The sequence below is a fragment of the Dendropsophus ebraccatus genome, chromosome 11, assembly GCF_027789765.1.
Source record: "Dendropsophus ebraccatus isolate aDenEbr1 chromosome 11, aDenEbr1.pat, whole genome shotgun sequence".
NCBI classification, from domain to species: domain Eukaryota; kingdom Metazoa; phylum Chordata; class Amphibia; order Anura; family Hylidae; genus Dendropsophus; species Dendropsophus ebraccatus.
In genome coordinates, this window is record NC_091464.1 from 80,467,281 (window position 1) to 80,489,889 (window position 22,609).

General features: G+C 45.7%; 1 protein-coding gene across 1 annotated transcript in view; it reads left to right on the plus strand.

The window, feature by feature from the left end:
- Positions 1-22,609, plus strand: part of CLTRN (collectrin, amino acid transport regulator) — a 46,809-nt gene that overhangs the window by 9,244 nt on the left and 14,956 nt on the right. Inside the window, exons 3-4 of the mRNA XM_069944931.1 lie at positions 12,631-12,659; positions 16,469-16,527. Of these exons, the coding sequence (XP_069801032.1) occupies positions 12,631-12,659; positions 16,469-16,527 (88 nt within the window). The remainder of the gene's footprint in view (positions 1-12,630; positions 12,660-16,468; positions 16,528-22,609) is intronic.

Consider the following 22,609-nt stretch of genomic DNA (forward strand, 5'->3'; position numbering starts at 1 on the left):
TCCCTCAGGTTCACACAAGTGGGATGAGGTATCCACTCCAGTTACTGTTTTTCCCACTAAGTGTCACTACTATGTTTGTATGTAGCTTATTTCTATGCACAGCTGAAGTGTTCCAAGGGTTAAGTGTTGTATGTCACATGTTGCCTTTTGTCCACTCTCAGGTGCAGGTGCTTTCTCTCCTTTCCTCAGCCTATCTTCTCCTTTCTCGCTGCACACACACAGCCCACCAATCACAGACAGGGTTAGACGTACCCCTGTAGTTAGGACTTAGTTTCTGGTGGGAGAAGTTAGTCACTCATAGCTGGTTGTCGTCTGGAGCGAGTCTGAGAGGGACGCAGCTAAGTAAGCCACAGACTTCCTTATGAGCAACAGAACCATTATGCAGTGTTAGAACTCTACGGGAGAGAGAAGCCACATAGGGATGACTTTGTCCATGCCAGTAACCTCTCTAAAAGCGCAGGGCAGTTACCTCGGAGGTCATAGAAACTTACCCCAGTGGAACAAAGGTATGAAAGGTCTACGTATTGCATTACGCATCGCAGGACAAATGAGAAGTCTCTGGAGTCTGCTTAGCCCAAATAACAAGGCCTGGGGCTTGTATTACACACCTAGGACGGGTAGCCCGCAAAAAGGGGGCAGAAGGCGGTCAGACTATAGGTCATCTGTAAGTATGGGTATTCTCTTCTCTTCTACACACCTCTACCGTTGCAGCAGAGTACACTTCTACAAAAGACCCTGCTGGCAGCCACTCTCCTCTACTCTCTCTATTGCAAAGCACTCTCTCCGAAGCACCTTATCTCTACCTTAACGACAAGCACCTAAGTAACTTGTAAGATTGTACTTTTCTGTATTGCACTGGATTGTATTACTACTAGAGATGAGCGAACCGGGTTCGGGTTCGAGTCCACCCGAACGTTTGGCATTTGATTAGCTGGGGCTGCTGAACTTGGATAAAGCTCTAAGGTTGTCTGGAAAACATGGATACAGCCAATCACTATATCCATGTTTTCCACATAGCCTTAGGGCTTTATCAGGGGAGTAGCTAGGATTCACGGGGCACAAAGCAAATAATTTTAAGGGCCCCACCCCTCCCCTATGCACAACACAAACACTGCACATTTTTTGTGTTGCAGTATGTAAGTAAACACTGGATCACTTACACACTGCAGTACATAAAGGGTTAAGCAGAAGTACAAACGCTCTTACCTTCTCTCCCAGGCCCCCCTCCTGCACGGGCCCCATAGCAACTGCCTACCCTGCCTCTATGATAGCTACACCACTGGGCTTTATCCAACTTCAGCAGCCACTGCTAATCAAATGCCGAAAGTTCGGGTTTGGATGGACTCAAGCATGCTCCAGGTTCTCTCATCTCTAATTACTACCAAGGCACCTTTCTCTTATTGCACCTTCTAGTAAGTAAACTGTTTTATTTTCCTAACGCATTGGACTCTGGCTTATTTCTTGTGCACCCACACACACATGCAGGGCCGGCGTTAGGGGGGGGGGCAAGCAGGGCAAATGCCCAGGGCCCCCATCCCCCAGGGGCCCCCTACCGCAGTTCCAGTGGAGAGGAGAGCACAGACAGCATCCTTCAGTGTCTGGGAGTGATCCCTGGCTGCTGCTATCAGGGGTCACACAGAGGCTGCAGAACGCTGGGCTCGGTGTCAGCTCGGTGTCTGCTCCCCCTCGCCTCCCTCCAGCTCCTCTTACTGCACGTGACTTCCTGCTCTGGTGTGGAGCTGTCGGGACGATGGAGGAGAGGGCTGCCGGGTGAGGATGGCAGCCTGCTGCTGCTGCAAGGTACATGAGGGGGATGCACCACTACACCCAGCATGCCAGAGGGGGTAAGTATACTGTATATGTAGTGTGTAATGTGTATGAATGTAAGTGTATAATGCATGAATGCAGTGTGTGTTACATGTCCTGTGTGTAGTGTGTGGACTGGATGGTTTGTATCTGTATAATGTGTTTTCATGGATGTGTGTGATGGTGTGTGTGTGTATATATATATATATATATATATATATATATATATATATATATATTAGTGTGTGTCTGTGTGTGTGTGTGTGTGTGTATAAGAAGCACTGCTGACTCAAGTGTTGAGGTGAATAGACTGTGTATCGGAGCTGCAGCCATTCTCTGGCCTCATCAGTCCTATGTAATTGCTGCCTGTGACCACTGAGGCCGCTGATTGGCTGCAGCTCCTATGTATATAAAGCAATACGGTGTGTTTTATTGAGAAAAAAAATAAGGTGGTATTCAGTCCTTAGGTGGTGGTCACGGTAATATTGGTCTGTATATAGTGTCATTATGCAGTGGTCACTCTTTGGCATTAATATTGGTCTGTATATAGTGTATATATAGTCATTACTGCCATAGATTGACTACCACATAAAGACACTATATACAGACCAATATTACCGCCATACAGTGACCACCACATAATGACTCTATATATACACACTATATACAGACCAATAGTACAGCCATAGAGTGATCGCCACATAATATTGGTCTAGATACAGAGTCATTATGCAGTGGTCAATCTATGGCGGTAATATTGGTCTGTATATAGTGTCATTATGCAGTGGTCACTCTTTGGCATTAATATTGGTCTGTATATAGTGTGTATATATATAGAGTCATTACTGCTATAGATTGACTACCACATAATGACACTATATACAGACCAATATTACCGCCATAGACTGACCACCACATAATGACACTATATACAGACCAATATTACCGCCATAGACTGACCACCACATAATAAATCTATATACACACTATATACAGACCAATAGTACAGCCATAGAGTTATCGCCACATAAAATTGGTCTGCATACAGTGTATATAGAGTCATTATACTTTGGTCAGTCTATGGCGGTAATATTGGTCTGTATATAGAGTTATTATGTGGTGGTCAGTCTATGGCGGTAATATTGGTCTGTATATAGTGTATATAGAGTCATTATGCGGTGGTCACTTTATGGCGGTAATATTGGTCTGTATATAGTGTATATAGAGTCATTATGGGGCAGTCACTTTATGGCGGTAATATTGGCCTATATATAGTGTGTTTTCTTCAATAATGGTATGGAGGTAATATTTGGTCCTGATTATAGGAAAAAGAATATAAAAGCAGCACTACCTTGTAAAACGTAGTTTGGTGCCAGCAGATTCCCCAACCAGGGGTATGAATGTCCATATACAACGAACGACGCTTGAGAATGGCAGCGTAGAGGCTGCCGAAACGTCGCGTCTATTTGCTGCATGTCACTATTTTTTGATATTATGATATATTTGGAATAAATACCACTTTTTGTTTCACAACTTGGAGTGCTGCGGACTATTCGTTGTATATGGTCCTGATTATAGTGATTTTTTTATTTTATTTTTTTAAAGCAATTCATATACAGTGGTACCTCGGTTTTCGAACATAATTGGTTCTGGAAGGCTGTTCCATAACCGAGCAGTTCGAAAACCGAGCTGTAAGTTCCCATAGGGAACAATGTAAATGTGATTAATTGGTTTTTACACTCCGTGGGTCAGGTGCAGAGCACCCGGCCCACAGAGTGCAAAAACACTCCACACCCCCGGCAACAGTGAGAGGCAGGAGCGGGCGGCTATTTAAACTTGCCGCCGTGCTCCTGCTCCAATCAGCTGCGGGGGACACCCTGTAAAGAAGTGGGGAATCCCATCATAATGAGGGAATCCCCACTTCTTTACAGGGTGTTCCCCGCAGCTGAGAGGAGCAGGAGCACGGTGGCAAGTTTAAATAGCCGCCCGCTCCTGCCTCTCACTGCGGGGACAGGCTGTAAAGAAGCTGTCTCCCAGCGCTGTCCTCCTGTCTCTCCCCACCAGCCCCTCCGCCCCCCCGCCGGCCCGGAGCGCTGTACACCCCTATAGACTGCGGCACGCCCGCAGCCCCGCTCACCAGCTTCTTGCTTCGCTGCTCCCCGCCGCCTCTGCAGGGTAAGAGAGAGTCTGCAGAGGCAGCGGGGAGCAGCGGGAGCAAGAAGCTGGTGAGCGGGGCTGCGGGCGCGCCGCAGTCTATAGGGGTGTACAGCGCTCCGGGGGGGCGGAGGGGCTGGTGGGGAGAGACAGGAGGACAGCGCTGGGAGACAGCTTCTTTACAGCCTGTCCCCGCAGTGAGAGGCAGGAGCGGGCGGCTATTTAGACTTGCCGCCGTGCTCCTGCTCCTTTCAGCTGCGGGGGACACCGTGTAAAGAAGTGGGGATTCCCTCATTATGATGGGATTCTCCACTTCTTTACAGGGTGTCCCCCGCAGCTGATTGGAGCAGGAGCACGGCAGCAAGTTTAAATAGCCGCCCGCTCCCGCCTCTCAGTGTTCCGAACACCTCTAACTGTCAGCTGAACATCAGTTCAGCTGACAGTTATCCCCCTGGTTTTGTTCGGATACCGAGCAAAACTTCAGGGGGAAATTTAGTTCGAAAACCGAATTGTTCGAACTCCGAGGTGTTCGGAAACCGAGGTTTTACTGTAAATAGTTCTTGTGTTTACACCACTAGCGGCAGTCCCAGAATGTAGCGGCAGTCCCAGAATGTAGCGGCAGTCCCAGAATGTAGCGGCAGTCCTGGCATGTAGGGGCAGTCCTGGCATGTAGGGGCAGTCCCAGAATGTAGCGGCAGTCCCAGAATGTAGCGGCAGTCCCAGAATGTAGCGGCAGTCCCAGAATGTAGCGGCAGTCCTGACCTGTAGCGGTAGTCCCAGAATGTAGAGGCAGTCCTGACATGTAGCGGCAGTCCCAGAATGTATCGGCAGTTCTGACATGTAGGGGCACTCCCAGAATGTAGGGGCAGTCCCAGAATGTAGGGGCAGTCCCAGAATGTAGCGGCAGTCCTGACATGTAGCGGCAGTCCTGTAGCGGCAGTCCTGGCATATAGCGGCAGTCCGTCCTGGCATATAGCGGCAGTCCCGGCATGTAACCTTCTGAACTGAGTAAGGGCCCTAATACATGGAACGAAAATTGTCCGAATCAGGACGCTATCGCTCTGTGAGGACACTGGGGAACATGATCAGGTAGTATATATCACAGACAAGGCCTGAGGACACCGGGGAACGCGATCAGATAGTATATATCTTTATTGTTTACTATATACAGCAAGAATTGCACAGACATCACGAATGATAAACTGTATATATACACAGAGGGGGAGATTTATCAAACATGGTGTAAAGTGAAACTGGCTCAGGTGCCCCTAGCAACCAATCAGATTCCACCTTTCATTACTCAGATTCTAAGTAGGTGGAATCTGATTGGTTGCTAGGGGCAACTGAGCCAATTCTTCTTTACACCAGTTTGATAAATCTCCTCCATAGCTTTTGCTGCATGATAAGAGCCATGTAGTAGGCTCTCTAAGCGAGCTCCATTCTACCAGATTGGCGCTCACTTCTGCGGAATATCAGGCCGTGTAATACAGCCTTAAAAGTGGCCGTACACTTCCAATAACTGCTGGCTGAACAATCCTTCAGCTGACAATTATCTCTCCCATCTGGTCCTGTCCTCCCCATACACAGAAATTTGGCACATCTGAGTGTTCCTGTGTTCTCTATGAGAGGGGAAAGCCATAGCCATACAGATCTAATGGCGGCTTATCTCTCTGAGAACAAAGAGGTTGGGCGTTGATTTTCCATCAAGTCTGACCCTCTATGTCCACTGATATCATCTGTCAGAGGACTGTCCAGAGAGCCCCATACACCTTATACTGATGGCCAAACCCACCACGAGCAACAGGTACCATACCTCCCAACTTTTGCAAAGAGGGACATGTGCGCCGCGGTCCCCATAGCCATGCCCCCATAGCGACCCTCCATAGCCACTCCCCCATAGCAACCCTCCATAGCCACGCCCCCATAGCAACCTTCCATAGCCACTCCTCTACAGTCACCACATGCTGCTGACTGAATAGTGCCCTATACAGTATCCAATCCTGCCAAAAATGCCCTATATAGTATCCAATCCCCCATTATAGTGCCCCACATAGTATCCAATGCCCCCATATAGTGACCAACATAGAATCCAATCCCCCACATAGTGTCTAATCCCCCATATAGAGCCCCACATAGTAGCCTATGCCCCCATATAGTGCCCCACATAGTATCCAATGCCCCCATATAGAGCCCCACATAGTAGCCTATGCCCCCATAGTGCCCCACATAGTAGCCAATCCCCATATAGTGCCCCACAAAGTAGCCAATCCCCATATAGTACCCCACATAGTAGCCAATCCCCCCATTTAGTGCCCCACAAAGTAGCCAGTCCCCATATAGTACCCCACATAGTATCCAATCCCCCATATAGTGCCCCACATAGTATCCAATCCCCTCATATAGTGCCCCACATATTATCCAATCCCCCATATAGTGCCCCACATAGTAGCCAATGCCCCCATATAGTGCCCCACATAGTAGCCAATCCCCCATATATGCCCACATAGTAGCCAATCCCCCATATATGCCCACATAGTAGCCAATCCCCCCATATAGTGCCCCACATAGTATCCAATCCCCCATTATAGTGCCCCACATAGTAGCCAATCCCCATATAGTGCCCCACATAGTATCCAATCCCCCATATAGTGCCCCACATAGTAGCCAATCCCCATATAGTGCCCCACATAGTAGCCAATCCCCATATAGTGCCCCACATAGTAGCCAATCCCTCCATATAGTGCCCCACATAGTAGCCAATCCCCCATAGAGTGCCCCACATAGTAGCCAAACCCCCATAGAGTGCCCACATAGCAGCCAATGCCCCCATATATGCCCCACATAGTAGCCAACCCCCCATATATGCCCCACATAGTGCCAATCCCCCATATAGTGCCCCACATAGTAGCCAATCCCCCATATATGCCCCACATAGTAGCCAATCCACCATATAGTGCCCCACATATTATCCAGTCCCCCCATATAGTAGCCAATCCCCCATATAGCGCCCCACATAGTATCCAATCCCCCATTATAGTGCCCCACATAGTAGCCAATCCCCATATAGTGCCCCACATAGTAGCCAATCCCCATATAGTGCCCCACATAGTAGCCAATCCCTCCATATAGTGCCCCACATAGTAGCCAATCCCCCATATAGTGCCCCACATAGTAGCCAAACCCCCATAGAGTGCCCACATAGCAGCCAATGCCCCCATATATGCCCCACATAGTAGCCAACCCCCCATATATGCCCCACATAGTAGCCAATCCCCCATATAGTGCCCCACATAGTAGCCAATCCCCCATATATGCCCCACATAGTAGCCAATCCACCATATAGTGCCCCACATATTATCCAGTCCCCCCATATAGTAGCCAATCCCCCATATAGCGCCCCACATAGTAGCCAATACCCCCCATATGTGTGGCCCCAGCGGAAAAAACAATAAACCAGTAACTCACCTGTCCGCCGGTCCCAGCAGCTCCTCTCCTGGCAGAGCGCGCACTCCCGTCATCCTCCGGCGCGGGCAGCGGGGTATACAGACACTGACTGTACCGGAAGTAATTCCTGATAGAGGCTGCAGGTCACTTCCGGCACAGTCAGTGTCTCTGTACCCCGCTGCCCGCCCCGGAGGATGACGGAAGTGCACGCTCTGCCGGGGGAGGAGCTGCTGGGACCGGCGGACAGGTGAGTTACTGGTTTATTGTTTTTTTCGCTGGGGCCACATATAATGCGGGACACGGGGGGCCGTTCCGGGACCGCGGGACAGAACCCCGAAAACGGGACTGTCCCGCGAAATCCGGGACGGTTGGGAGGTATGCAGGTGCCACCAACAAAAGAGTAAAATGTATGGGGACCTTAAATTGTTGCTAAAATATTTCAGCATTTGGGGCCCCACCTTAAACTTTGCCCAGGGCCACATTTAGTCTAAAACCGGCCCTGCACACCTGTACACTTGGGTTAAATCTTTTGTGGTGTTGCTGAGGTGTCAACTGTCCGGGGTGGGTCTCATACCACTCCAGGCTACAGTGACAAGTACTCAAGTGACCCTAGACCCACTCAGCTACCACCCCACCGTACCAGCTGATCTGACTGGGAGACCACCGACCTGAACTCCTCACACCATCTCACCTCGCTGCAAAATGAGCAGCTGACAACATTAAGAAACATTGAGAAAATGGAAAGGAGTCTGCTGCTCACTGAGCAAGCACTCACAGGGGCAGAGCGGGTGACAGCATAGAGGTACAGGAGGACGAGGCAGCTAGTGAGGTGACACGTTAACTATTACCGATAAGTTATCGCAAATGAGAGCTTTAGGGAACGACCTGAAATCATACACCGTAACACATAGAACGAAAGTCGTTAGTTACGATCGTTTACTCCTTCTGATCTCAGCAACATAAATGATTTAGTTTTTTGTTTTTTTTAGTGAACAGTTAACAATGATTTTATCGTCAGCTTAAAAGATGTGGTCAACGACACACAAACGATTTTTCGATCTTTGCCTGCATACACATGCAACAGTTATATTTTAAGTTCAAACAATAAAAATTTTTTCACAAGAATCTTCCTATGTAATAGGGCTCTTAGAAGAGGGGGTAGAAGGGAAGAGTGCCAGGGAGGCTAGTCCTGACCCGGCACACCCCAACAAGTTTGCCAAGTTGATGTAGCAGATGAAGCGTATGTTAGTTCAGGAGGGGCATTGCTGCCACAAGCCTCTGACAGCCCCCTCCCCCACCCCCAGGACACTGCCTCTGACAGCCCCCCCCTCCCTCCAGGACACTGCCTCTGACAGCCCCCCCCCCCAGGACACTGCCTCTGACAGCCCCCCCTCCCTCCAGGACACTGCCTCTGACAGCCCCCCCCCTCCCTCCAGGACACTGCCTCTGACAGCCCCCCCTCCCTCCAGGACACTGCCTCTGACAGCCCCCCCCCCCAGGATACTGCCTCTGACAGCCCCCCCTCCCTCCAGGACACTGCCTCTGACAGCCCCCCCCCCCAGGATACTGCCTCTGACAGCCCCCCACCCCCAGGATACTGCCTCTGACAGCCCCCCCTCCCTCCAGGACACTGCCTCTGACAGCCCCCCCCCCACCCCCAGGATACTGCCTCTGACAGCCAGGGGGATGTCTGCTCCAGTAAGGTGGGAAATAGGAGTACAGGGCAGGCCAGGCAGGTACTGGTAGTATATCAAACAATGTGTTGCCTACCAAGTGCTCAAGATTGTCACTGTGCAGATCAGGTTAACAAATTACTGAGGGGGGGGATGGCTGGCGAAGCCCCAGCGGTCATGGTGCATATTGACAACAATGGTAAAGTTAGGGGCAGGTGGTGGGTCCTTCAAAATGGTTTCAGGGACTTAAGTAGGAAGTTTAAAACGAGGACCTCCAAGGAGATATTTACCAAAATATTACTTGTACCACGAGCCACACCTGAGAGACAGCGGGAAATTAGGGAGGTAAATAAGTGGCTCAAGAGCTGGTGTAGGGTATAGGGGTTTGGGTTCATGGAGAACTGGGCCGACTTCTCTGTTGGTTACAGGCTCTACGGTAGGGAAGGGCTGCATCTCAATGGGGAGGATGCAGCCATGTTGGGGGAGAAGATGGCTAATAGGTTGGCAGGACCGGGGGTTGGGGGGGGGGCAATTACAGCCTAGAAGGTGAAAACAGAGTGGATGGAGAGCTGGGGCTAAGTTATGGAATTGGGGGTGGAGCGGTGGAAGTGGGTAGAGAGAGTATGTTGTTTTTTTTTTTAAATTGATTTACACAGGGGAAGGTTGAGCAAAACAGGTGAGGACTTTGTATAGCGGGGAGGATGGTGCTGGAACAAAGAGCCTTCAATTTTATGTCTGACAGATTCTGCAGAGATGCGGTATGGCCAAGAGTAATCTTCATAATGACCGGGCAAGATAGAGGAAAAGTGAGTGACTCTGATCAGAGAAGACAATGCCGGTAACTGCACTGTAATAACTTACATGGTGTGCAGAGCCTGTGTACTGCTGGTCTCAACCTCTATATAGGTATGGAAGATACTGGTCCTTGTATAGTGCATGTTATTAGGTAATAGATGGTGGTATTAGTCACTATGTAATTGTAATGGTGGTCACGGTGTGGCGATATGTGTTTTTTATATACTTGCAGTATTACTAGTCTTGGTATACTGGATTTTGGCAATGATCTGATCAGTATATGTCACAGTGATAAAGGTTTATATAAAGGTGATATCATTTTTTATTAAGTTTCAAAATCTAAAAAAACAGGTTGGTATGTAGAGGAATATACTCACAAACATCATATAATATATTCAGCAGCAGTCAGAGTATTTTATTCACACTTCGAGGAAATGTTAAGCATATGTAAAAGTAAGACTGCATTCACTCTACATTTTTGCAATACGTTTTTTTTATCTGTTTATGCAAAAAAAAGGATGAAAAAGCGGATGCATTTTTGTGTATCCCTTTTGATCTTCTTTTCCATTGACGTCCATTATAAACAGAATGGATCAAAACACGTTGTTGTTTTTTTTTTAAGTACATAAAGATAGGGTCAACTTTGTTTTTCTATACATAAAAAAAAAAAAAGGAAAAAACGATGTGTTTGGATGTTTTTTTTTTCTGATAATGGAAGTCAATTGAAAAAACAGATAAAAACGGATGCACATAAATGCATTAATTTGTCCCTCCGTTTTTTGCAAAAACAGTTGTAAAAAAAAAAAAAAAAAACATTGTGTGAACCCGGCCTAAGCAGAGTAGCTGTATTACCTATACTATTGTGTTAAACAGTTGAAGCCTGATTCATAGAGAATAACCCTGCATACAGCAACCTAAGAGAACTGGGTATTAGAAAGAGGGAGATATTCAGACCACGGGGCCCAGTGAGACTTAACGGAGGGATAACAGTTGAATGACGATTTTTCAACGATTAACGATAAATGATCTCAAACGACCTGAAATCGCTCACCCAGTCACACGGAACGATGATCGTTAATTATGATTGTTCTTGCGGTCGACCTGTCATCGCTACTGCGTTCGTTGCTTCTGCATGCAACCGAACGACTTCTTATTACATGTGAATGATTTGCAAACGATAAAAATAGGTCCAAATTCTATTCATTTGATTGTCTGTTACTACACTAACTGATTATTGTTCAAATCCGAACGATTTAACGTTTTTTCGTAAGATTATCGTCACGTGTAATAGGGCCCTAAGAGTCTTACTAACACTGGGAGTGGAGGGAAGTTTCCATGTTTTTTTGTATATAACCTAGCTGCCAATATAATATGACTGACCACTATTCTCGATGGCGGGGAAATACTTGTAAGATTGAGGAAATGCACAACTAAAGACAGGTCAGGGTCATAGATTTTTAACCAAAAGGAGTGTATAATTGGGCAGAACCACCACACGTGAAGGTAAGTACCTTTTAGGCCACAACCTCTCCAACACTGCTTAGGGTAAAGCTAGGTTCACACAACATCTTTTTTTTCGACGTTCGACGGCCGTCTTTGTAGGTCAAATATGTCCACAGCAGCCAAAAAAAAACCTAGCCTGAGACAGATCTATTTTGGAGATGTGAGATACCATCCTAGAACAATCTTTTGAGACATCTGCCGATGCTTAATCCTTTTAGATAAACGTTTAGTCCATCCACATGCTTCTCCCCATTCCATGACGGTATAAGAGTGATGCAATTCTAATTCCCATTTATTACAGTAAGAGGGTTTATCCTCGTTATTAAGCGTCATAAATGCCCCATAACATTTAGAGATCGCTCCTCAGGTCAGTGATAGGAAACAGAGGGTGGTCATTGATGGAACATGCTCAGATTGGGTGACAGTTACTAGAGGAGCTACAGAGTAGAATCTCCATTTGTGCAGGTCATCGTCATTAATGGTGGCCACCATTATTAAAAACAGACATTTTTCACCTAAAAAAGACACTGTGGGAAGATAGCCTATAATAGATAGAAGGGGTTTCCTCACCCAAAAAAATATTTCTTTCAAATCATCTGGTGCCAGAAAGTGCTAGAGATTTCTAATTTACTTGTACTGAAAAATCTCAAGTCTTCCAGTATTAGCTACTGTATGTTCTGCAGGAAGTGGCGTTTTCTTTCCAGTCTGGCACAGTGCTCTCTGCTGCCACCTCTGTCCATGTCAGGAACTGTCCAGAGCAGCAGCAAATCCCCATAGAAAACCTCTCCTGCTCTCCAGACTGAAAAGAATACATCACTTCCTGCAGGACATACAGCAGCTGATAAGTACTGGAAGACTTACAAATTACAAATCTCTGGCACTTGCTGGGACCAGTTGATTTGAAAGAATTTTTTTGTGTGAATAACCACTTTAAGGGTTCTCTATCCCTCCAGCCATCTATCTGTATCTGTGCAGTGTAACATTATTGATTGTGCACTAATTCCCATTTATTAATGATTGTTGGGTAACATGGGTGTAATGGTAAGGAAAGGCAAATCATTCCTATAATTACTGTCTAGTATGAAGTGACAAATGGCTAGAAAACCAGGGCCCTTACAGATCATTTGGCCGGAGAGAAGAGATTAATAATTAAGCCCTTTTCCCAGGCAAAGTTTTTAAGACAGCTTTTCTCTGGGGATTTTCATTCTACCAGAATGCTGGGAAAAACATTATTTCTGATTCTCCCTTTTTTCAGCATTGCTGTATCGGAACTCTGCGGACCAGGTAAGTTACAATAAATTATAATAGCACAGCAATGTGGCATTATAACTGTAATCTTATGTAGACAATAAACTATAATAGCACAGCAATGAGGCATTATAACTGTAACCTTATGTAGGCAATAACTGATAATAGCACAGCAATGTGGCATTATAACTGTAACCTTATGTAGACAATAAACTATAATAGCACAGCAATGTGGCATTATAACTGTAACCTTATGTCGACAATGAATTATAATAGCACAGCAATGTGACATTATAACTGTAACCTTATGCAGACAATGCATTATAATAGCACAGCAAGGTGGCCTTCTAATTGTGCTTTATGTGCTTCATTTGGTGCAAAAGATAAAACCCATAGTAACCAATCTGATTCCAGCTCTTGTCCGTCCCATTTTATTAATGTGAAGAAGCAATCAGATTGCTGACGGTCTTCTTTTTCCTATGCACCAGTGTTGATGAATGTTGTGCTATTAGGCTATGTTTACACTACGTAAAACTACGGCTTATGAACATAGCCTTATGTGCAATGGGATCCCGGCCGGAGCGTACACACATCGTATACGCTCCGGACGGGATCTATGCTGCGCCGGAAAAAACTGACAGGTCAGTTTTCTCCAGCCGGAATTCAGTGAATTCCGGCCGCAGAAAGACCTGTCAGTTCACACAGTGAAGCGAGCGGCTCCGGCCGCTCGTTTCACTGTGCACTATGGGAAGCTCTGATGCGGGCGCGCGCTGATGCGCCCACATCAGAGCTCCGCGGCTGGAAAGATCACCCGGCCGGCACTTAAGTACCGGCTGAGATGATCCTGCCGGGGTCACGGAACGGCCGGTCTCATACGTAGTGTGAACATAGCCTTAGTCTGTATCCAGTCTGGATGAAATGTGCTGAACTTTAGCCTTAAAAACCGTAGTGTATATATGTAGAATGCAGAGATAGCCGTATGTATGTATCTACAAGTGCTAGATATAGATATAGGGAAATAGTTGTTTTTTCTGTTACAGATTTTATATATATATAATTATCTGTAATAGAAAAAAAACTATATGGATAGATCCCAGCTATGTATAAGAATACTACATGTGACAAGAGATGGATAAAAGTCACAGTAATGCTTAATATTCCTTATAGATGTGGTAAATTATTCCTTGTAATGCACAATTCAGTTGCTGCAGAACCTCTTCTTGAAGAGTAAAGGGGAACTTTATATCTACAATGTAAAAGCCCTCACAAAGATGTTCTGTAGCAGCTGAGGTGTGTATTTTTATGTTCTGCAGCAGCTGGGACAAAGTATTGTATAAGACGCCACAGTTGCTGAAGCTCTTTAAAAAGAAAAAAGAAAAAAAAAAAGAGCAGCACATGTCAGTCAGATATGCAGTAACAGTACACTCATTCCAAGAAAAACACCGGCACTACAGGTCCCAGTCTGGAGGTTTGAAAAGGAACTTGCTCCCTCCAGTATCGGTGTAGGTGGTGCTCAGCCTTACAGTGGTACAACTTGATCCATACAAAGGAAGAGAGTATTCAGCGGCACTTCACCATAAAATTTCACCTTTATTGATTCCAACACATGCTTCACAGGACTATGAGAGGACGCTCCCTCCCCACCGACGTTTCACGACTGTCTGGCGCTTTCTCACGGCATCCTATGTACCTATGTATCTAACAATTGACAGTAAACGGTAAAAACTAAATGTACACTACCGTTCAAAAGTTTAGGGTCACCCAAACAATTTTGTGTTTTCCATGAAAAGTCACATTTATTCACCACCATACGTTGAGAAATGAATAGAAAATATAATGGCGTTGCAAAATTGAGTGATAGCCTTCCTTATTCAGAATCCCTTTTACCCTGTACAAATCTCCCACCTTACCAGCACCAAAGCAACCCCAGACCATCACATTACCTCCACCATGCTTACCAGATGGCGTCAGGCATTCTTCCAGCATCTTTTCATTTGTTCTGCGTCTCACAAACGTTCTTCTTTGTGATCCAAACACCTCAAACTTGGATTCATCCGTCCACAACACTTTTTTCCAGTCTTCCTCTGTCCAATGTCTGTGTTCTTTTGCCCATCTTAATCTTTTTCTTTTATTGGCCAGTCTCAGATATGGCTTTTTCTTTGCCACTCTGCCCTGAAGCCTAAAATCCCGCAGCTGCCTCTGCACTGTAGATGGTGACACTGGTGTTTTGCGGGTACTATTTAATGAAGATGCCAGTTGGGGACCTGTGAGGCGTCTGTTTCTCAAACTAGAGACTCTAATGTGCTTATCTTCTTGCTTAGTTGTGCAACGCGGCCTCCCACTTCTTTTTCTACTCTGGTTAGAGCCTGTTTGTGCTGTCCTCTGAAGGGAGTTGTACACACAGTTGTAGGAAATCTTCAATTTCTCAGCAATTTCTCGCATGGAATAGCCTTCATTTCTAAGAACAAGAATAGACTGTCGAGTTTCAGATGAAAGTTCTCTTTTTCTGGCCATTTTGAGCATTTAATTGACAACACAAATGTGATGCTCCAGAAACACAATCTGCTCAAAGGAAGGTCAGTTTTGTAGCTTCTGTAACGAGCTAGACAGTTTTCAGATGTGTGAACATGATTGCACAAGGGTTTTCTAATCATCAATTAGCCTTCTGAGCCAATGAGCAAACACATTGTACCATTAGAACACTGGAGTGATAGTTGCTGAAAATGGGCCTCTATACACCTATGTAGATATTGCACCAAAAACCAGACATTTGCAGTTAGAATAGTCATTTACCACATTAGCAATGTATAGAGTGTATTTGTTTAAAGTTAGGACTAGTTTAAAGTTATCTTCATTGAAAAGTACAGTGCTTTTCCTTCAAAAATAAGGACATTTCAATGTAACCCCAAACTTTTGAACGGTATATGTGCCTATACAATGTATTTACTTATTTATTTATTAAAATACTTTATTACTTTTATTATTTTGTATCTTTCCTATGGAGAACCCTGTACCCATAATAACAAGAATGATTTTCTAGGCTGCGAACAGTAGGATTTGATCATTCCGTCATAAATCAGATAAGAGAGTCTAATGGTTGGTTGCTATGGATTACAGATGATTAGCACTATTTGTACCATGATATTAAATAAGCTTTTCTGCTGTGACGGGACCATTGTAAGAACCCAGGCGGCTGTGTACACTGTGGATAAGACAAGGGGCTTTGCAGGCAGATATACATGTATTGTGCTTATTAAAAGGGTTCTCCAGGGAAGTGTTTTTTTCTTTCAAATCAAAAGGTTCAGAATCAAAAATTCTGGAAATTGTATAGATTTGTAAATTACTTCTATTTAAAAAAAATCTCAAGGCTTCCAGTACTTATCTGCAGGAAGTGGTGTATTCTCTCCAGTCTGACACAGTCTGAAACCTCCCCTGCTCTGGACAGTTCCTGACATGGACAGAGGTGGCAGCAGAGAGCACTGTGTCAGACTGGAAAGAAAACACTACTTCTTGCAGGACATACAGCAGCTGATAAGTATGGGAAAACATGAGATTTTTAGAACTAAATTACAAATTGTCACCAGAGTACCCCTTGAAAGTGAATCTCTCAACCTGAACCCAACCTGCTGATGGATTCTTATAAGGGGAAATTTCAAAGACTTACAGGGTACCTCTACTCAGGGGCATCATTCTTATGTAAGAGATGTTGTATTGACATACTAATCGGCCTGTTTGGTCCTTTACCCCTCAGTCCTTTACCCCTCTTTGACATAAATCTGACAATATATTATACCATTATGGAATGATCACAGTGCTTATTATTTATATACCTTATATGTTTCCAGATGCGCCGGGAGCCTTCAAAGTCCGTTTTAATATCAAAAAAGCTCTGGGGGATAAAGCAGTAAGTGGAATCTGATTTCATCGGTAATGGAGTTTGATGCTTTCCAGCTGTTGGTAAACTACAACTCCCAACAGGTTCTGGCTAATTTCCTATTTGTTTTTTCCACATTGGGTTAAAATAACAAACAAGTGTTAAGTCAGTGTTCACATTCCATCCACCACCACATGTGCACTGACAGGTCCATAGTCGCCTTCTGGTATTTGTTTACGGGACAATCCAACACAACTGTTAGCACACATGATTGGCTGCTGAGGTCATGTCGCATCATTACATGAGATAATTTGCACAGGGACAGCAGTGTTTTTGGCACAGGAACAGCAGTGGTTTGGGCACAGGGACAGCAGTGGTTTTGGCAGAGGGACAGCAGTGGTTTTGGCAGAGGGACAGCAGTGGCTTTTGCAGAGGGACAACAGTGGCTTTTGCAGAGGGACAGCAGTGACTTTTGCACAGAGACAGCAGTGGCTTTTGCAGAGGGACAGCAGTGGTTTTTGCAGAGGGACAGCAGTGGTTTTTGCAGAGGGACAGCAGTGGTTTTGGCACAGTGACAGCAGTGGTTTTGGCACAGTGACAGCAGTGGTTTTGGCACAGAGACAGCAGTGGTTTTGGCACAGAGACAGCAGTGGTTTTGGCACAGTGACAGCAGTGGTTTGGGCACAGTGACAGCAGTGGTTTTGGCACAGTGACAGCAGTGGTTTTGGCACAGGGACAGCAGTGGTTTTGGCACAGGGACAGCAGTGGTTTTGGCACAGGGACAGCAGTGGTTTTGGCACAGTGACAGCAGTGTTTTTTGCACAGAGACAGCAGTGGTTTTTGCACAGAGACAGCAGTGATTTTTGCACAGAGACAGCAGTGGTTTTGGCACAGTGACAGCAGTGGTTTTGGCACAGGGACAGCAGTGGTTTTGGCACAGGGACAGCAGTGGTTTTGGCACAGGGACAGCAGTGGTTTTGGCACAGGGACAGCAGTGGTTTTGGCACAGTGACAGCAGTGGTTTTTGCACAGAGACAGCAGTGGTTTTTGCACAGAGACAGCAGTGATTTTTGCACAGAGACAGCAGTGGTTTTGGCACAGGGACAGCAGTGGTTTTGGCACAGTGACAGCAGAGGTTTTGGCACAGGGACAGCAGTGGTTTTGGCACAGGGACAGCAGTGGTTTTGGCACAGGGACAGCAGTGGTTTTGGCACAGGGACAGCAGTGGTTTTGGCACAGGGACAGCAGTGGTTTTGGCACAGGGACAGCAGTGGTTTTGGCACAGGGACAGCTGTGGTTTACACCAATCATCATTTAATATATTAACCCATGCACTTCATATTTGGGCATTTACTCAGAGCCTGTAAAACCTTTTTTAAAGGGTGGATTCACAAGTACCACATCACAGTGGATTTCATGCTGTTAGTTTTGAAGTGAAATCTGCTGGCATACTTGGTACTATGACGGCCTATGGCTATGTATTCTCGCAGCAGATTTTCATTCCGCTGTTACAATGTAGCCACTGCCACGTAACTAATCATCTGCCAGGCGTTAAACAAGATAATACTTTACCTGCCTGCGCTCCCGTCTGCTCCTCCGGCTCCCGGGTCAATGATGGTCAGCTCAGCCAATCAGTGAGTGGGCTGCCAGTGACCCGGGAGCTGGAGAAGCAGGTGGGAGTACGAAATACTCTTTATGAGGCTCAGTAATAAGTACAAATATTTAGAATTCAGTGTTTTTTTTATGATTTCTGATCTATATGCTAAATTCTTATCAGTGTTTTTGTTTTGAGCCATCTTTTATGGTGAATTGTAGACTAGCAACCCTCCATTAGATAGTCAATGGGATATGTAGCATTTTCGATCATTTCATTTACCAAAAAGGACTCTTTAAAGTCTTGAACACTGGCTGCTTTTCTAAATATTAGGAAATGGACCGAGTCTAATTTACAAGTTTACTGTTATTGGGCATCACTCAAAGGCGCAGCTGGTGACACAGAATAACAGTATATTTGTAAGACTGGAGGAGGCGCAAAGTCTTGTCTTCTCCCTGGTGTCACTGTAACCCCCGCTAGCCTGAAGGCTGCGTACAACACAATATATGTCAGAATACGGTCTTTGTTTGTCCATAAACATCGGGTATTAAAGAGATGTAAGAAAACAGCCTAATCTATAGGGCTGATGTTACAACAATGAGGGAGATCTAGAAACTGGCTGCCACTATGTTTAATAGGAATCCACACAAACTAGTGAGATGTCACTTTCTGACATGTTTCCACATAGACTCGATTCTGTCCATAACCAAATCAGGCAGCCAGAATATTGATAGTGCCGATTGTATGAAGCTAATCTGTGTCCAATACCACAGCAGAACTCAGCCATGCAAAGTTTAAAGGGGTACTCCATCGTGGGGGCTATTTTGGGATCTGGCCGGGGAGGAGGTGGCTGAGAGAAAAGACGTCCACTCACCTCCCCAGTTCCAGCGGCGGGTCCCTTATTGCGGCGCGTCTAGGGGCCACGTCAGACACCAGGAAGCGGCTGGGAACCACGGACTGGAGCGCCGCGATATGGGACCCGCCGCTGGAACCGGGGGGTGAGTGGACGTCTTTTCGCTCAGCCACCTCCTCCCCGGCCAGATCCATAAATAGCCCCCACGCCAGAGTACCCCTTTATTAGGGTGTGTTTACACAGGCAGATTATCTGACAGATTTTTGAAGCCAAACCCAGGAACAGACTATAAACAGAAAACAGGTCATAAAGGAAAGACTGAAATTTCTCCTTTTTTCAAATCCACTCCTGGCTTTGACTTAAAAAATCTGTCAGATAAATCTCTCTGTGTAAAGGCAGCCTAAAGCTATGTCAGAAAGTCCAAGGGTAAGCATATTTATATATATATATATATATATATATATATATATATATATATATATACATACATACATATACACTTGTACTAGTATTTATTGTAATGTAGACTATGGACTCAGATTGCTATGTCTGGTTGGTTCCTACAGAGGTAGCTGTAACATCAGCTAAGATCCTCCAGAATGATATACTCCCGCATGAAGACTGTATCACCTACCAGTAACTAAATAATGCACACAGTCATGTCACTCCGAGCACACTCAGGTCCATGAGAATCCAAGCGTGTAGTATTTGATTACCGATGGCTGCAGAAGTTGGATGCGGCCCTAGAAAGTCCTAGAAAACATGAATACATATAACCATGTGTTCCAGGCTGCCTTAGGTGTGGATGGACCCAAGTGTGCTCAAGATTCTCTCATCTTGAAAGAGCATGTACCACCTGGTACATCCTCTTTAACCTAAACCCATAGATTGATCGGCGCCAGCACGGGGAAGCCGATGCCACCCGGTTTCCGTGCACAGCGCCGTTCGATCCAGCGGTACCGGCTGGTGCTGAAGCACTGGAGGTCGGCCCGGCCGCCCCCAGTGGGAGGGAATTCCCTCCCCTGTATAAAGCTGCTCGCTTAGAATGAATGGAGCCGCGTCATACAGGGGAGGGAATTCCCTCCCACTGGGGGCGGGACGGCCTACCTCCAGTGCTTCAGCAACGGCCGGTTCCGGTGCATAGAACGGCGCCGTGCACGGGAACCGGGCGGCAGTCCGAAAAACGGAGCGCGGCATCGGCTTCCCCGTGCCGGCGCTGATCGATCCGTGGGTTCAGGTTAAAGAGGATGTACCGGGTGGTACATCCTCTTTAATAATGATCACAATAACGTCCTACAAAAACATGGCCACTTTCCCCCTACTGTTGTCTCCAGATTGGGTGGGGTTTTCAAACTCAGTTCCATTGAAGTAAATGGAGCTTAATTGCAAACCACACCTGACCTGGAGACAACAGTAGGGGGAAAAGTGGCCATGTTTTTGTAGTGCTGGATAACCCCTTTAAGTAATAATGAGAGATGAGCGAGTCTAGTAGTCATTCGAGATCCTCCAGAAGGCCGGTCTCCATAGATACAGAAACACAATCAAACAATACTTGCAATATCATTTGACTTTGTCTCCGTATCCATAGAGACCTGACCTTCCGGATTACCAGAGGAGCTCTCTGCTGATCCAGAAGGTGCTATTGTAACATGTACACTTTAAACCACATAATAGGGGAGAGTGGGGAATTATACTTACCTGAGCCGTCTTCTAACTGTCTTTACTATCGCAGCTGAGGCAGGACAGCAGCTGCTGATTAGCTGAGTGGACTCCGCTTAGCCAATCAGCGGCTGCAGCAATGTCCCGCCTTAGTCACTGATTGGCTGAACGGCAATAGTGAAGACAGCAAGAAGACTGGAGTTGTAAGTATAATTTCCCCGCTCCCCTGCCCACCAGCACAGTCTGACCCCCAGGGGGTTAACTTAACCTCCTGAGGGCCAGACTGTCACTTACGGATGAACCAGGTGCCCTCCACTTTGCTGAGAAGGAAGCATCTGGTAAAATATTTGAGTCTCCCATTGATTTCAATGGGTTCGTTACTCTAATCGAATAAGGTGATGCTCGCTGCAGCCATGACCCAAGTCACAGATCCATCTCTCTTGTTACCTGAAGCCTACAGCTCTCATCTATGAGGATTGGTCGTCTCAGTGATCGCGAGGTTTCCAGAATTTTTTGGTATGGAAGGCGACAGCTTTCACCTTAGTTAATAAACCTCCGCTCAGCATTGCAGTCAGCACATATTTCGCATTTACCATTATTGTTCAGTGACACATTAATTTATTTAACAGCTTTAACACGGATAGGCTCACTATAGTTTGTTATTAATAGACGTGAGCCGTCAAGAGCAGAAGAACTGTGAGAAGTGTGAAGTGTGACGGATTGTGTACTGATTGTGAATCTGTTTGACGGATCAGTCCATAATCTGTAAAGAAATGGAGCCTGTTCTAAATGTTTTTCGTGTTACTGTCATTATAACTTTAAAAACCTAAATCAGCAGTAGATGTGATATAAAGCAAGTTTGCAATTTACATTCATTATTGGTTTTTTTTTTAGTTATCATGGAAAACACGGCATTTCCTGTTTTCTGACCTTTTTTGCCCATGGAGACTAAACACAGGGAGTGCCATGTTTTCCAGGTCATCTGCACTCACAGAGAGGCAGTCATGTGATTGATGGACACATTGAGCCGTGACTCTATGTACTGGTCGGGACTTCATGTGTTTAGTCTCTTTTTTTTTTCAACCAGCACAAAACTAAAAAGCTTAAGGAGACTGGACCTTGATACAGTAAGTATAGCTGTTATATAGCTGCCTTCAGAAGACTGGACCTGGATACAAGTAAGTATAGCTCTTATATAGCAGCCTTCAGGAGACTGGACCTGGATACAGTAAGTATAGCTGTTATATAGCTGCCTTCAGGAGACTGGACCTGGATACAGTAAGTATAGCTGTTATATAGCTGCCTTCAGGAGACTGGACCTTGATACAGTAAGTATAGCTGTTATATAGCTGCCTTCAGAAGACTGGACCTGGATACAGTAAGTATAGCTGTTATACAGCAGCCTTCAGAAGACTGGACCTGGATACAGTAAGTATAGCTGTTATATAGCAGCCTTCAGAAGACTGGACCTGGATGCAGTAAGTATAACTGTTATATAGCTGCCTTCAGGAAAGTGGACCTGGATACAGTAATATACCTGTTATATAGCCGCCTTCAGGAGACTGGACCTGGATAAAGTAAATAAAGCTGTTATTATAGCTGTCTTCAGTAGACTGGACCTGCATTTCTGGTAAGTATAGCTGGTATATAGCCGCCTTTAGGAGACTGGACCTGGATACAGTAATATAGCTGTTATATAGCAGCCTTCAGGAAACTGGACCTGGATACAGTAATATAGCTGTTATATAGCAGCCTTCAGGAAACTGGACCTGGATACAATAAGTATAGCTGTTATATAGCAGCCTTCAGGAGACTGGACCTGGATTTCTGGTAAGTATAGCTGTTATATAGCTGCCTTCAGGAGACTGGACCTGGATACAGTAAGTATAGCTGTTATATAGCTGCCTTCAGGAGACTGGACCTGGATACAGTTATATAGCAGCCTTAGGGAGATGCATACACAGTGATGTCATAACTAAGGTATAATGCACACTGTCATCTCACAG